Below are 16642 nucleotides of genomic sequence, written 5' to 3' on the forward strand. Positions count from 1 at the left end.
TGTCTTTCTAATTACATAATTAGCACAAGCGCTCAAGTTATTATTGTGATATGAAGCGCGCGAGCAAGATGTACATAAAAATAAAGGGTTGAATCTTGGGCACAGCGATGTGTGATGCACGAACTGTGCGTAAAATGCACGGTGGACATATCACATGTGTCACAGACTGTGTGGCAACAGGGGGTTAAGAATTAAAGTGTACCACGTTGTTGTTAAAGTGGCGGGCCTGCACTGGAAAAGAGTTGCGTCCAACAGACAACTGTGGAAGGAAGACAAGAGGGAGGCCTTTGTTCAAAACTGGACACAAGAAGGAGGCTAAAGTAAGTTGCTATAGATATATCAACACAGATGAATAAGGTGGGAAATATAGAAGAAGTCTGAGTATTGAAAGGCTCATTTTAGTAGTTTGTAACTTACTAAAAAATATTCTAATGATGGATGTTGCCTATGAAGTTTATTCTCGTAACAAGTCTTGACATATATCGTGTGCAAAAAACGTTAACTATAAAATTCCTGTTTTAATAATCCCTGTTATTTAATGCTTTTAGCTTGAATAAAATAGCCGCTATTAAACTCAAGGTTAATTTTTACTTTTAAAACCACATTAATGTGACATTTCAAACTACTTGGTGTATTTTGCCAGTTTATAGAACATTGAAAATTTTATAATATGCATCTTGAAGTCAAAATTGCATATTTTCGAGTTAGCGTTTTTTGCCAGTACACCTACGATACACAACTTTCTATGTAATATGTAAGTGATCACCACTTGAACCAGCCAATAAGCCCTGCTAATAAAACCTAGACTTCCAAATTATCATTTCAATAGACTTTCTCATCTATTTTGAGAATAAAAATAATAATATATGTAACATCCGAGTGAAGCGATTCTAGCATTTGTGAACAAAAATTTAGACAGATCCAAAATATTGTTCATTTAAATCAAGGGTGGCCAACCCGTGGCCCGCCGGGTGTCTATATGCGGCCTGCGGAGCAAATCACACATTTTTTCCTTAAGTGTACACAAAACCACCAAAAGAACATTCCATTGGTCGTAGTTCGTATCATATCCCATATATGGGAGTATTTCACTATCCTGACGATTTCAAGACCCATAATGGCGTCGAGTAGTAAAGACGTTGAACTAAAGAAGAGAAGAGTAACAGAAGAACTGAGAAGTTTTTAAGACAAATGGACTTTAAACAATTTTTTCGTGGAATTTAAAAAGCCAACATGCTTGATATGTAAGGATTCTTGTTGATCTTGTTTGCTCTGAATAATAAAATAAATTTTGTTTACGGCCTGGTAGGTATGTCATTTCTAAAATCTGGCCCGGCTATAGAAAATGTTGGCCACCCGTGATTTAAATGCAATTGAGGCCCACTCACCGCTGTCAGGCAGGGAGTTGAAGTCGCCGCAGAGCAGCAGCTGCACGGGCATGTTGGGCTCGTGGGAGGAGCCGGTCTTGGTGGAGCGGGTGAGCTGCACGGCGTCGTCCAGGATGGTCTTGAGCTCGTTGCTGAGCATCATGGTCTGGATGAGCTTCACGTCGCAGTATTCGGGGTCCCAGTGGATGTGCGCCGTGCACACCAGCATCACCTGCCCCACCAGGCTGGTGTCCGCCGGTAGACCTGTAATCGCACAATTATCAATATAAGAGTTTCTGCTTAGTAAAAAGCTTCTTTACATCTCACCAATAGATGTCTCTAGTGAAGTTCTAGTGATTCAAGAACAAGGTTTCTAAATTGGTTCATATATATAGCACTTCCAAGAATTTGACTAGTGTGGTTGTCAACAATGGGTAGAATTGGTGAATGTTACACATGTGTAAAGTGATCACTTAAACCAGCCTATGACGGTCGTCAGCCCTGTAAATGCCCAGACTTACATATTCTTCTTTATCTTTGATGAGATGTCAAAAAATAATACAAAATTATTATAATGACCCTTTGGTAACCAGGACTTTTAGTTATGGTGGGGACTGACCGGAGAATTTCGTCATAATGAAACATTAGCAGCGAGCATCCAAAGTCGATTGAAGTACTCGGAACGTGCTCGGCTCGCTGTACTGACTATACGAATGCTCGCATCGTAACGTAACACGTTACGATGAAATGCTCCGGTCAGTCCCCACGATTAGTCGGGGTTACTATGCCCGAAAAACCACAATTTAAACGTCTTCTTCTTCAAACCCTCATCCGCACCCATAGTGGTGCATAGAGCACTGGATCATATAAACGCAGAGTTATCTCGACGTTAACACATGAAGAAAAAGTGATTAGTGCTCTACTTCAGGTACCAGTCCAGGGTAATATTGAATAAATATAAGAGTTAAAATTCGCTTATATTTATTTGACCCTCTCCCCTGGGAATCGAACCCGGGACCTCCAGTACGGTAGCCTAGCGTGCTCTCCATTACACTTAAACATAATAGAAATTAAAACATAATTAATTCAAATCTAAAATGTGTTTGATAATATATAAACAATCTGTGTCATTGTTTTATCTTCTCTGTGATGAAAATATCTCTCGGATTTTATTTAAATAAAGGTATGCTAAGTTATGAAAAATCACCAACTAAATGCGAGCAGCATTTACTAGTAAGTAAATGCTGCTCTCATAATGTTTACCTCCTTTTTACGCCGTACGCATAACACCAAAGATCAAACGACGCCGATATAATTGCCGACATCTGGTTTTGAAAGGAGTAGTCCAATATATTTTGTATGACAAACTTTTGAAACATTCACCAATTCATAGAAATAATGAAGTTTATGGTATGAGGGTGCAATATATGCATAAATAAAGTGCAGAAGCTAATTTTTTCTGCTTTATATTTTGAATATTAAAAGCGTTATCAATTATTCCTCTTTATCCTACCTTTGTTCAATTAAAAGAAAATAAAAAAGATGATTCTCTTACCATTTTCCCATGCCGGTTCCTTGGTCTTAAGTAAAGCCGCCAACCCGATGTTATCCTTTGGCATGACTCTGTTAAGCATATTGTCGGATCCTTCTGAATTTGCCATCGCCAACTGGTTGAACTCTATAAGCTGCTCCTTCAGCAACTGAAACCTAAAAAAGGGCACTCATTACTTCCCAAGTCTGAGTTTTTTATTATTATTATTTTTTTAAAAGAGAATAATTTATATTTTTTATTATTTACAAAAATACATAAATTTCATACTATTTCTGTGAGCCTAAGTTGCTCATTATTAGAAATAGGTATCGAATTGTGGTAGAGTGGGTTCGAACTGAGAAACTCCGACTCAAGAGTCAAGAGTCCCCAAAACTAACCACGGGACCACAACTCGACACTGTTTTTAGCTCCATTGAGCTTTGTTCTCAGCCCCATTGAGTTTTGTTCTCAGCCCCACTAAGTTTTGTTCTCAACCCCATATCATATCGCGGAGCATATCATGAGTTATGTTCTCAGCCCCTTATAAATGATAGGAGAAGAAAGATACACTATACTCACTTTGCTGCTCGATAAAAAATTGCACACCCGTCCACAAATTTCCTCTCGTTTTCTGCCATTGTTTTTGCGCGTGATTTTGGAGAAAAGATGCCGTCGTAGCCATCCGTCTTTAATTCTGGTAGGAAAAAATTGTAAAACTGATCCGTCTCAACTTCCTAGAACAGAGTAAAATAAAATAACATTAGATACAAATAAAAATTGACAAACCTCTATTTTTTGAAATTGTCTATGACCTTTTGTAAATAATAGTGTGAGGATAGAGTAAATCCTAATATTCCGTGTATTTGGATATTGAATGAAAATATTTTAAGGTTGTTTTATAAATTCGCCAAAAAAATGAATGAATGCTTTTGTGTTATGTAAACCAGAAAGTATGATAAAGATACATTATATGGGATTACCAATCCCAATACAAATGTATTGTTCAATAATATTGGAAAAAGTTTACAGTAAATTACATAATTTATTATGCTAATCTAAGGCATAGTAGTGTCAACTCCATTATGAGTATATTTTCATTAAAAATTATAAAAAATATTGAAAAGCATAATAATGAGGAAATTTTATTTGTATTCTATTCCTAATTATAGCTAGGATCGACTGTATTTTCAGTTATATTAACTCTTTCCCAGAAAATTTTTATTAATGCCAGTTAGATAAAGATCACTTTGTTTTAGTGAATATAAGATCTGGAAAAAATCTCACACTCTATAGTGATACAAGTACACACAAAGAATCACTTCAAAATGTACAATTTTGTTCAAAAGGTTTAAAAAACAAAACAGCATTACGAAGGGAATGGTCGATAAATGACATATTTTAAATAAACACCTACCAAATGAGATCTATTTACTGAGGGAAAGACAAAAGATAAATACAAAATTATCAGGAAATTTGTTTTCGTTCTTTGTTTGCACGCTGCCATTTTAGTAAACCAGGACACGTCTAATGAATAAGTTTGTAAAAAAAAAATACATCAAAAGGACACTGACACGTATGCATAATGAAGGACCACATGGCAATTGGACATTCGGCAAGAGTCACAAAGCAGGTATTTCCAGGAAAGTATCTTACACGTTGCGACTTTTCAATGTCATATGTGATTTGAATACTAAACTTATTAAACACATAAAGATCTTTAACTTCAAGGCAAAAAAGATACATAGATTTGATTTATTTTGGTTTGCCTGATGGCATTTACACATATTACATATGCATTTTTTGTTTGTTTTGTTAAACAAATTAATTCTACATAATGTTTCACCTCTATACAATCCTTATATTTGCGCAAATATTTTATTCAAGTTTAAATAGGAAACAATATCAAAATCCAAATAAATTGAATATTTTCCTTTGGCAAAATATAGGTAGATTACAGATTTACAATTTATTATACAGCACGCACCCAGTTTTATAGATGTAAAAATATTGTTTGCAGGAAACGCTTAAAAGCGTATTTTGCATACTGAAACCGGGAGACGCATATAAGCATTATATTTGCTTACTTTTGGTGGAGCTGAAGAGATGTCAAAAAAAATTTATACAGGTCGGAATAGGGTTTGCGGTTACTTGTGATTAGTATACTGAGGGTCGGGCGTTAGACTGTCTCAGTATAATTAGGCCCTGGGTTGATGAAAAAACTGCCTGACAACAATGTGTTATTACAAAAAAATATTTGTCTCTACCCTCAGTCTAAGTGCAGAATAGATGAGTTCTTATCAAGCACTGGCAATTTGATATGTCAAGATTACTGGATAGATTTTTTTTTGTATATTAAAAGCATTATTAACATTGTGGTATGGTAATATAATACTCTCCTTATCATTTGTCGTTCACTTTGAGTAATACCACAAAAATAAAAGTGGTATTACACAAAGTGAACGATGAATGATAAAGAGAGTGTTTTATTATTGGATAGTGCTAAAAGTGTACCTGCAGACTGATGATGTCGGCCGCGTAGTGCCGGATCTCGTCCAGGATGCCCTTCTTCCTGTACTCCCACTCGAGCGCCCAGCTCGGGCAGTAGCCGTACATTTGCCGGGTCGCGTACTTGTCGCACAGCACGTTGTAACACATCACCGTGAAGATACCTGCCAATAACACAACCGTTCACTCATATTGCATCCAGGTCATACAATTGCTACAGCAAAGCATTAATATCATAACAGCGTAAACCTTCAGTTACTGGCCCTTTGCTGGACAGTTACAAGCTACTATATTGTTCAACGTTACCCTAATTTTAGATATTTTTTTATTTATTTATTAAATTTTTTTATTTTGTTTATTCAATATAGTTACATTTATAAGTACAACATAATACAATTTCTAAACATTTATACATATGGCAAACTTATAGTTTTAGATTCGCTGTGCCTCTCCAAAAAAGAGACTGAGCTCTTGTACTTGGAGAGGGACTTACACTCAAGATTGAATGTTTTATGTAATTAATGGTAAAATAGTCTTAATATAATTTATTTTAACACATAGAATATCTTGTATTATTTATTTTAACACATTTCGGATGGGAATGGTATTTCTACATGATTGGTCGATTGATGCTTAAGGACGGGAAGGGTATTTTTACCTTCCGCGCCGGCCTTATTTCAAAGTCAAAAAAGAAGGAATTACGTACTTAATGTTTTAATATGAATATAATGTACCAATGTGTAGCGAATAGGTTTCACTAAAATACAAAAATTTTATCAATCTGTATACATTATTTCGATGCGATCTAATATCAAATTACATTTTATTAACAAACTTCACCATAACCAACGTGTTAAGTGGGTTTTGGTTGCTAGATCTGCTGAGCAGTGTTTTAAGAAAAACTTTGCAAAACTATTTTATGTAAGCCACATCACCAATCAGTGTAGCCTTTATTCTAGAGGGACAATCAAGAGTGTCACTCGTTATTAAGAGCTGAGTAGTTATGCCATCACAAATTTAATTATTCATACATAAAAGAGGATTATAAATAAAACATGTACTTAAGTTACATAAAAGTCAACCATTGAAGACGCCATAATATGAGTGACTCATACATATGATTACCTTTGAAAACATATATTATTTGGTTAATTGGGTAGAACTTGTTACATAGCCCAGACATCCTTGCAGGCGGCTAGTAATTGCAGGAGATTATGGCAAGGAAACATAATTTTATTATATTTACGTCAGAAATATTAAATACATATATGTATACATTGGATGTTAATAAAATTTAATTTGAGATGGTATCAAAACAGGTAATAAAATTAAACATGCATAGATAATTGCAAGCAATTAAATTTATGGTGTGATAATGATTATAAAAACAAATTATGGTTTTAAAAAATATTCATACTTTAAATATTTTTTCCCAATTTATAGAAATTTATATGAATTGCATGTTTCTATTTTCTTTTATAAATTATACAGAATTAACCATGGTCTATTATATTAACAAAAAAGTTAATGTACGTTTGGTAAAAATATTTAACATTGCTTACGACTAACAGTGTGCGTCTTGACAGCTTCTAAGCAAATTAGAAATGTATGCTTCGTTTTTTCTCTTTTTTTTAAAATCACACAGATTGAGCCACAGCAACACGTGGCCGGGGACTGCAAGCTTATGATAAAAATGTACGATTCAAATATCACGTCTCATTTATAAAGAACAAAACATAAACCTTGTTAAAAAAAACGTTTTTTTTCTTTTCTTCTTATTTCAGAATTTTTTTCAAATCACAAATTATTCTTAAAATGTATTTAAAGGACATTACTGCAATATGGAAAAAAGTAAAATATAATTATATAAGCAATGGATAATGCACTCGGGGTTGCATACCCGCACTCGTACTAGCTTGTGTACCTCACAATCAAATTATCGATAATTTTAGTCAATAACAGATACAAAGATATTTTAAAAATGTAAAACAGTAAATTTCATTAAATTTCGAGAGTAAAAAAATCAAACAAAAAAATCAAACAAAAAAATAAGTAACAAAAAAATAAATATATGTATAAGATAAAACATTAAAATATATCGTGGAAATATCAAAGGAAGATTGAACATTGTAATATTTATTTTCCTTAATCGCGAATTCTGTATTCACGCTTTTAGCAACATTCGTAAAAAAAACTAAATGACTTGGTATTTTTTTTAAAAGTAAGTCAAGGATTATTTATCTCATTACATGTATTCAGATTCACTCCTATTTCCGCGATTTTCACATTCGCGGCATTCTGCTAGACAGCATTACTCGCGAATGCAGAACTTTTACTGTAAAGAACTTTTACTTTTCCTTCTCCTTCCTGCTAAATCTATTATTTTATACCATACCCTTTTTTAAATTTCTGAATGTTTTCGAATAGTTTTATAACATAAATGTGGAATTGTTTAATTGTTTTTTTTTTAACGTAACTATTTTTGTTAATGTAATGTAATGTTTATTATTGTTAATGTAACTATTGTTTACTATATAATTTTTCATATGTAAAGCCGAACAAATAAAGTAAAACAAAAAAAAAACGCGTTGAGAATATTTTTACTTGGCGAAACTCGAGAATATCCAACAAGCAAAATCCTCAAGAAACCTGCCGCAAAACTGGATTAAAGTACCTATATTCCAAAATAAATTAATCTTTGAAATTCTAAGAATCTTAGCGCGGATATAGACTAACATCTTCAAACAGTCGGGGTTACCGCATTTTACTTAAAGCTGCCGCAGTTGAGTGAAATGCTATATCAATACAAAAATCTCATTCCGCACACACCGGCGCTTTGAGGCCCAGTATCCGTTAAATCGCAACCAAACTTTCTCTAAACCCAGGTAACATTTGACGTAATTGAATTTTCTTCTTAAAACACCGTTTTCGTATTGATAAAAAAAAGTTTTGTTCGAAATCATTTTTTTTCTTTTGAAAAGGAAAGAGTTATTGAAAGGTAAGGAGTTAAAAAAACCTACAAAAAATATTTTTCAATGTGTATTCTAAAAAAACAAAATAAAAATCCAATGTACATTCTTTAAAAAAAATGTGCGTAAACACACGTCCAGCCCTGAGCGCGGCTGTGCGTATTCTGATTTGAACGCTTGAGACAAGCTTGAGATCTAGGCCTTAAGCAGTCGAGTCGATTAGCTGCAGTCGTCTTGCGGTCGAGTGTGCGCGGAATAAATGAATATTGAAACTGCTGAATGGCCAACTGCGGCAGATTGAAGCAGGTAAGCTGCTGGTCTGTTTCTACGCTTACGCTGACAACGCTTTGATAAATGAGCGCTATAAAATCACGCAGACCTTGTATTAAATTCCACGAAGTTGAACACAAACACTCGACTAAAAAAAAGGAACCTATTTCGTATGCAAATATGCCGATTCGTAATGTAACAAAGAAGGTATTATTACAGCGACTTAGAAGGTAATGTAATCTGAGAGTTCTGGGATTATAAAGTTGTTATTGTATTAGATAACGATTATAAAATATATCCTCGTATTTACGAGAACATACCATACGAAATGTAAAACGTTTACCGTGATCTACCGGCGATCGCGTTAAGATTTTTGACCGATAGCCAGAAATAATTGTCATTTCCAAATGTATCAACTGAGCTTTTGCGAGGCCGACAAATAAACAACGAAGTACCAGACAAAAGGTCATCAGAAAGTTTATAGGTTTTCTGAAAATTTTTGACCTAAAATTTTAGGTGACGAAGCGGAAGATTTTGGCCATTGTTTTCTCTAACGTGAAGCCCTGTGCGGACGATCCTGTCGCACGTCCCTATAGACGGCCCTGACCTTGATATCACATCACAGAAATGTAATTTATCCGTCGCAAACTTTAAAATCGATTAAAACAAGAAATTCCCTGGACCGAAATCTAAAACCGAAATCTACTAGAATGAAAGTTTTATTGAAAAGGAATAACTCACAGAGCTTCAATTTTAGAGGCTTGTCTGCAGATAATCGATAAAGATATAGCAGATAACTGAGATAATCGGGATAGATATGAAAAGTTCATTACAAAGACCCAGACAAAATTGTGGAATTGTGTAATTGGTTATGAATATTGAAAGCATTAACTTTGTGGATCATATTGATTTGTTATTTTGAGAAATAAAAAGACTTTGTATTTTGATACACTCACATTTTTATTACCCAACTAGTTTCGGCAACAACCTGTTGTCCTCTTCAGGGTTTAATTTATGACTAAACTAATTTATGATTAAACCCTGAAGAGGGCGACAGGTTGTTGCCGAAACTAGTTGGTTAGTAAAAATGTGAGTGGATCAAAACACAAAGTCTTTTTATTTTTCAAAATAATATATTGTGTAATTGGCTTTATTTTTATTAATGTAACTGTTTTTTATTATTTACTTTTTTTAAATGTAAAGCTGTACAATTCCTGAATAAATAAATAAATAAAAAAATCATTAATGAATTTATTTTGGAATTGGCGAGAATCGAGCCCGCGACGCCAGTTTCGCAGTCGAGCGTTTACCCAACTCGCTACGGCGACAGTCAGATAATGTAAGAGTAGATAAATAATAATAATAATAAACTTACATGTTGGTCTTGTTCTGTTGGGCCTAGTGAGCGGAATCCACGGCCGCTGTGGCGGGTGTGATGCAGTTACTGAAATAAATAAATAAATAAGTTAATTAAATACAACTTCATAATACTATCAGCATCTGAGGGAATATCTAAGAAATTCAATATATTGTACATATCGCTCACTCCTTTCAACAGCGTCATATATCAAAAATCGTAAATTTTCAGTTGTGCATGTTTTCGGAATGCCCAGAAAATGTACTATATCCCAGCAAAAGCGGCATATTTTAAACTTAATATTTACCTGCTACAGGACAGAAAGTGTTGTTTTTGCATTTTGAAGAAAACGTATTGTTTAATTATTTTTTTAAATATACTTAATATTTTTCAAATGGAGAAAAAACCATCAGGTTTTACCTAAAAAGATCTGTTGCACAGTAAAAAGTTCAATAAGTGGCTTGATATTTATTTTTAATACATTGTATTATATTTTTAAACTTTAAAAACGTTCTCCTGAAAAATCAATTTTTTTGATTTATGACGTTTTTGAAAGGAGTGAGCGATATAAGAAATTCAATACATTTTGTACATATGTATAAAAAGAGCTCATTTTTTTATTCTTTGACCGACAATTATTTAAACCTAATGTTGTCTATGGCATCGCAGCAAATCGATGAAGTGTTAACTTGATCATTAATTACATATTGCATGAAGACAAGGTGATCAGTCTTGCGACTCGGATACTAGTCAAGGGTCATAATAAATCGTTTTGATCCTTCTGGAATCGAGCTCAAAACTTCATGAATGGTAGCCAGACGCAGTAACCACTGCTCAAATCATCGCCTTGTAGTGAAAATAAGAGCCGAAATATTTATTTATGTGACGCTTCGAACTCGAATATGAAACTTTCCTTGTTTGTGGTATACTACGTAGGTATACAAATTGAAGAAAAACACTCAAGTGTTGAGATGGTTTGGATATGTGAAACGGATGAATGAGGACAGAACGATAAAAAAATATGAGGCGAATGTAGTTGGAAAAAGAAGCAGAGGAAGACCGACGAAAATGCACGATCAGGTATGTCAAATACTTGAAAGCGGCTGGGTCAGGAGTCGAAATAATCGGCGGGTATGTCTGAGAATATGCATGAATGTGGAAGAGCAGAATAATGTTTGCAAAGACAGAAAAGGTATGACGCTCTATTCTCTTCCCTACCCCTGTGGAAAAGCGGCGTGATTATTAGTAAGTTACTTAGAAAAACACTAAAAACAACGGTGATAGTCGCAGATTGTATGTAGTGATCCCTTAACCCAAGCAATCACAGGTCAGTTTTTATTTAAAAAATGATATTTAAAAAAAATTATAGTCGTAAGCTAAACATGAATAAAAAGTTAACGATACTATGTTTCTTCCTAAGTTTTTAATAGTCTTTAAAGAAAAAAATTATTTAGATTCCTATTCAATTGCACAAGAAAATAATCAACGGTGTTTAACTCAAATAAAAGCCGAAAGAAAAATAAATTTGTAATAAATGGCTATTTTTACCATTTAATGATAATCGATGCATCAAACTATTATTTAATTATCTATTGAATGTACCGGAAAGCGAACCGTTTTGATTCATTCGGGCAAATATTAATAATGTAATACAACAGGTTTCGTAGTCATCAATCCAACCTTGAAAGTTGGGACGTGACGAAAAAAGCTATTCTCCGATTATATGAAAGGTTATATTTAATATGGCACAAAAATGAAAAGATAAATAACACAGATTCAATGAGAAGAATAAAAAAGTAATAACGTTGCCCGAGACATGGACGAAACTTTGACAAAAAATTTGAAAAGTTTCATGGTGTAATATCTGGTACAAGAAGCCCCTGGAACAACTTATCGAATAAAAGTTTTTATTCTCGAGGGGGAAAAGTGGAAAAAGTGGAGAAGTAAAAAAAATCTCATGAAAATAAACTAAAATATCACCAATGAGCCGCTTGTGCACTACACGGAATTTTACCGTCCGGTAGAACGGTTTTGAAAAATGAAAGCGACTACGACAGTTTAGCGTGATCGAATTTACGCGCATCGTGTTGTCACGCACCGATAAAGAGTACCGACCCGAAGAAAGATGGACAAAGGCACAAGCTAATCCAAGCCAATCATCAGTTTTATATGCTAACTGACGTGCCGGACGGTAAAATTCCGTGTCGTACACAAGCGCTCATATCGTTCACGACGGTAATATTCATGGTTAACTATTTTCCAAAAGTAATATTCATGTTATATTCGGTTATATTCACGGTGACCTGAGAGCCAATAATAGCTGTTTTTAAAACATATCAATTTAAAACATACTATTGTTTTTGTTTTTAAAATATATAACATACATTAGTCATATATATGATATTCCCGATGAGTAATTTCCATTACTCATTTAGGGACACGGGATTAAGGTAAACGAGACTTAAAAACGTAAGAAAGTTAAAAAAAATAAACAAAACTAACACTGGACAAAATATAAAACAATAAACGGGTATGGTAAATAGGAATATAAAAAACATAAGGTAAGGAGCATGTTTAAAGGAAAAAATGGTAAAATATAAGTAATTATTAACACATCTTTCCATTAAGTATTTTTTCAGTTCATTTTGGATCCATGACCGGGTTCTATTTTATAAACCTATGTCAGGCAGCTAGTTAATTTGGGTATATGCAATATATTGCACGGAACTTACTCCTAACTTAGTTGTGTTTATCGGCTCCACATGCATTTTTTTATATCCTCGTGTATTATAATGATGAATCTTTCTTTTTAACAATCGATTTTCTGTTGCCTAACAGTCGTTTTAAACATTAATTGAACATAACACCAAGCACATACGTCCGTCTAAATGAAGACATTCAACAGCGGTCCTGTCTTAACATCTCACCATCTCGTAATATGCAATACCCGCCCAAAATACGGACCGCGAGGTCACGAGGATTGTCCGCCAGGTAACTTTTCTCGGTCTTCAATAATAATTCCCCGAGTCAAAGAACTTACATCGTGATTCTGTCCGAAATCCAACGGATGGGCCCGATACTCTATACCGAACACACTTTTTTCATACATAATTAACCGCACGAAGTGCTCGAGGGGGTTATGCACGTAAATCGAGAATAAAATGCACTTTCAAAAGTCAAGGATTATTGCTAAAAACGGGCGGAATAAACACCCACACGTTTGTGAACAATGATCTTAAAAAAAACTGATGATTATAATGTAATAATAAGAATATCTTTAAATAAAACAGCAATCCAATTAGATCCCACCTATAATCAATAATTATATTTTAAGGCTGAGATCTCGAACGTTTAAATTCAGAACGCGAACAGCCGCGCTAGGGATCGGACGTGTTTCCGGGCGCATTTTTTGATAGAATATGTTTTGAAAACATTTTTTTCTTCATATTTCTTAACTCCTTACCTTTCAATAATTCTTTTCTTTACAAAACCATATATTAAACTTTTTTTCAATACAAAAACGGCATTTTATTAAAATAAATCATTACGTCAAATATTACCTGGGTTTAAAGAAAATTAAGTCGCGATTTATCGTAAATTATCGAATTGTAAAAATATCGAAAATAAAGTTTAAAAAAAAATATATATTTACAATATTATTAATATTTAAAGCATTTACTTTGTGGTTAATCATTTTTACTTATTTATTTTTTTAGTAAAATGTTAATAATACTAGTATATAACCACTCACCGATATATAATAATATTATTATTATAATACTCACCGATATATACTAATATTTAGTGGTTATATACTAATATTTTTAACATTTTTGTAAAAAAATAATAAGTAAAAATATTTGTTCAATACATATTTTAAGAAAAAGTCGAGTTCCAATACATATTTTAAAAAAATTGAGCTTGAAAAGAAGTCCAGCAAAAATGAGCTCTTCAAAGTAAAATATGGAACGTCCTCGATTTTTGTAAAATTCGTTTTATATTCGAATTTCGTCTTCAAAATGCCATCAATTGGTCGGGTCGTTCTATCCTCTGGATCAACGAGTCTGTCCCATTATCACCCGAGTCCATCTAGCCCCGCTGAGAAAGCGTAATTCTTTAACGTCACGACTTCAAAAAACGCATACTTCATCGAAAACCAAGGAGTAGGTTTTCGTTCAAGTCTCTAACATCCATGAATCAATACACTATATTCGAACGGTACATATTAGATACGATACATATAAAAAAGGGTGACCTCATGGCAGAAATAATGATTTAAGACCCAATATAAATAAAGAGAAAATAAGAATGATGTTGAGATTATAATTACAGGTTGATCATTAATCAATACTACAGTTGTTCACGGTGCCATGAAAAAAACGAAGGGTCACATTAGCACAGAAATTAGACAGTATTGAAAAAATATTTCTATAATATTTTTTAACATTCAACAAAGCAATATGGAAGTCTGGGCATTTACGGGGCTTACGACCGTCATAGGCTGGTTTAAGTGATCACTTTACACACGTCTAACATTCACCAAATTTACCTATGATTGATAACCACGCTACTCAAATTCTTGGAAGTTCTATACATTTATATATATGATCCAATTTCGAAACATTGTTCTTGAATCACTAGAATTTCACTATTGGTAAGATGAAATATATATTTTTTATTTATATGAAATATGTATTTGTTTTTTTTTATAATTATTTTTCATCTCTTAACCTTTCAATAAGTCTTTTTTTCAAAACCACATATTCATTTCGAAGAAAAAAAAAATACGAACACGGCGTTTATAATAAACTAAACACATCAAATGTTACCTGGATTTAAAGAACATTAAGTTGCTTTTTAACGAGAATTAAAGAAAAAAGCAATAATAATAATACACATAAATAATAAGAATTGCCTTAAGATAGTATTTTATGAAAATGGCGTTTTTTAAGTTATGCAAATTTATATTATTATTATTATTATAACGTTTTGAATTCACATTACGTGATTACACCATACATTCTAAGGGCCTTATTGCGATGACCAATAGAAAAACAATAGGGATGAGTAACGAACGACTCAACAATGTATTAAGTTCGGTGACTAACATAAAATTCGTAACAAATTCCCGAAATTCAGTTGAGTCAATGCAGTCTTAGTCGCAATTCATGGAATTAATATTTCTCCAATATCGGAAGTGTAACGATAGTGTAGTGCAAAGGGGTATATATCTATCAAATTTTTCATTTTCTAAGTTTGTTCCACGAATGTCTAAAATAGTGTATTCCATAATCTGGCAAAAGGATATAGCTGTAGTTGCAATACTTATTTAGTTTTATTAAGATATGTACATATAAAAATACATAGAACAAATGAGTTATTTCATTTGACAAGTTTGTTTTTGCTCTTTGGTCTGAGAATTTTGGTCTGAGACAGATATACCCCTTTGCCTTTACACTACCGATATATAAAATAGGTCTCTAATTTAGCAGCACCTTAATACAATATGATGAAAAATACATTACTGAATATTTAAAAAAAAAAGTGATTGCAGTAGTTCGACTCCAAGTGAGTCATGTAGAGAAATACCTCGCTTAGTCCGGTACAATGACTGTTAGTAGCCTGACTCGTCAAAATATATTCGATTTATGATGGTAATACACTCAAGTACACATATCGCTCACTCCTTTCAACAACGTCATATTTCAAAAAACTTGATTTTATGGAAATCATTTTTGAAGTTTAAGAATATTATAAAATGTATTGAAAATAAATATCAAGCCACTTATTGAGCTTTTTACTGTGCAACAGATCCTGAAGGTTTTTTCTCCATTTGAAAAATATTTAGCATATTAAAAAGATAATAAAACAATACCTTTTTTTCAAAATGCAAAAACAACACTTTCTGCCCTGTAGCGGGTAAATATTATGTTAAAAATATGCCGCTTTTGCTGGGATATGGTACATTTTCTGGGGATTCCGAAAACGTGCACAACTGAAAATTGACGATTTTTGATATATGACGTTGTTGAAAGGAGTGAGCGATGTGTGACATATTTTTTTCAAATCCAATTTTTATCGTACAACGTCGATTACTTCGTCAAAATGAGCTTAAAATTCAGTAGCATAATTCGGCGAGATTTGTTCCCTCATTTCCATCATAATGAATTTATATATTTTAGAAAACATTTATGATGGTAAAGCTCTTCCAAAAGTTATGGATTTGCTCCCTTTATAGCTATTACAGCTTACGAAATAACTGGCCATAAAAGTCGCAATGATACCTTATCTACAAGCTTAGTTAACAGTGTGATGTTCAATGAAGACAGGTAAGAATAATAAGTAGAGAACTGAAAATTTTGCGAATTATTTTTAATGTGATACATAAAAGAGTGCCATTTTTAAGAAAAAGGGTGTCGGTAGTTGAAAATATTTTTCTTTTCTTTTGTATTAAAAATGTTTTTATTTATTTTAAGTATACACTATAAATAAAATATTCATAAAAAAAGCATGTACAACATATGCAGTTAGAATAAGAGAAAAATAAATCATTTTTACCAGGTGCCTTCCAAATTGAAATGCCCGAAATTTTCATTGACTTTTTTTTTTTTTAATAATTAACTAATGAACCATCACGCCGCTT

General features: G+C 33.0%; 1 protein-coding gene across 2 annotated transcripts in view; it reads right to left on the bottom strand.

The window, feature by feature from the left end:
* Window positions 1–16642, bottom strand: part of twin (CCR4-NOT transcription complex subunit 6-like twin) — a 336377-nt gene that overhangs the window by 5434 nt on the left and 314301 nt on the right. For both annotated transcript variants that reach the window (XM_088257455.1, XM_088257454.1), the window contains exons 4-8: window positions 10018–10086; window positions 5410–5567; window positions 3478–3632; window positions 2923–3074; window positions 1389–1631 (exon numbers count right to left, since the gene is read on the bottom strand). In XM_088257455.1, the coding sequence (XP_088113581.1) occupies window positions 1389–1631; window positions 2923–3074; window positions 3478–3632; window positions 5410–5567; window positions 10018–10086 (777 nt within the window). The remainder of the gene's footprint in view (window positions 1–1388; window positions 1632–2922; window positions 3075–3477; window positions 3633–5409; window positions 5568–10017; window positions 10087–16642) is intronic.

The sequence above is a fragment of the Brachycentrus maculatus genome, unplaced genomic scaffold (genome assembly GCF_059751285.1).
Source record: "Brachycentrus maculatus isolate JH-2025_06_01 unplaced genomic scaffold, ASM5975128v1 h1tg000081l, whole genome shotgun sequence".
NCBI lineage: Eukaryota > Metazoa > Arthropoda > Insecta > Trichoptera > Brachycentridae > Brachycentrus > Brachycentrus maculatus.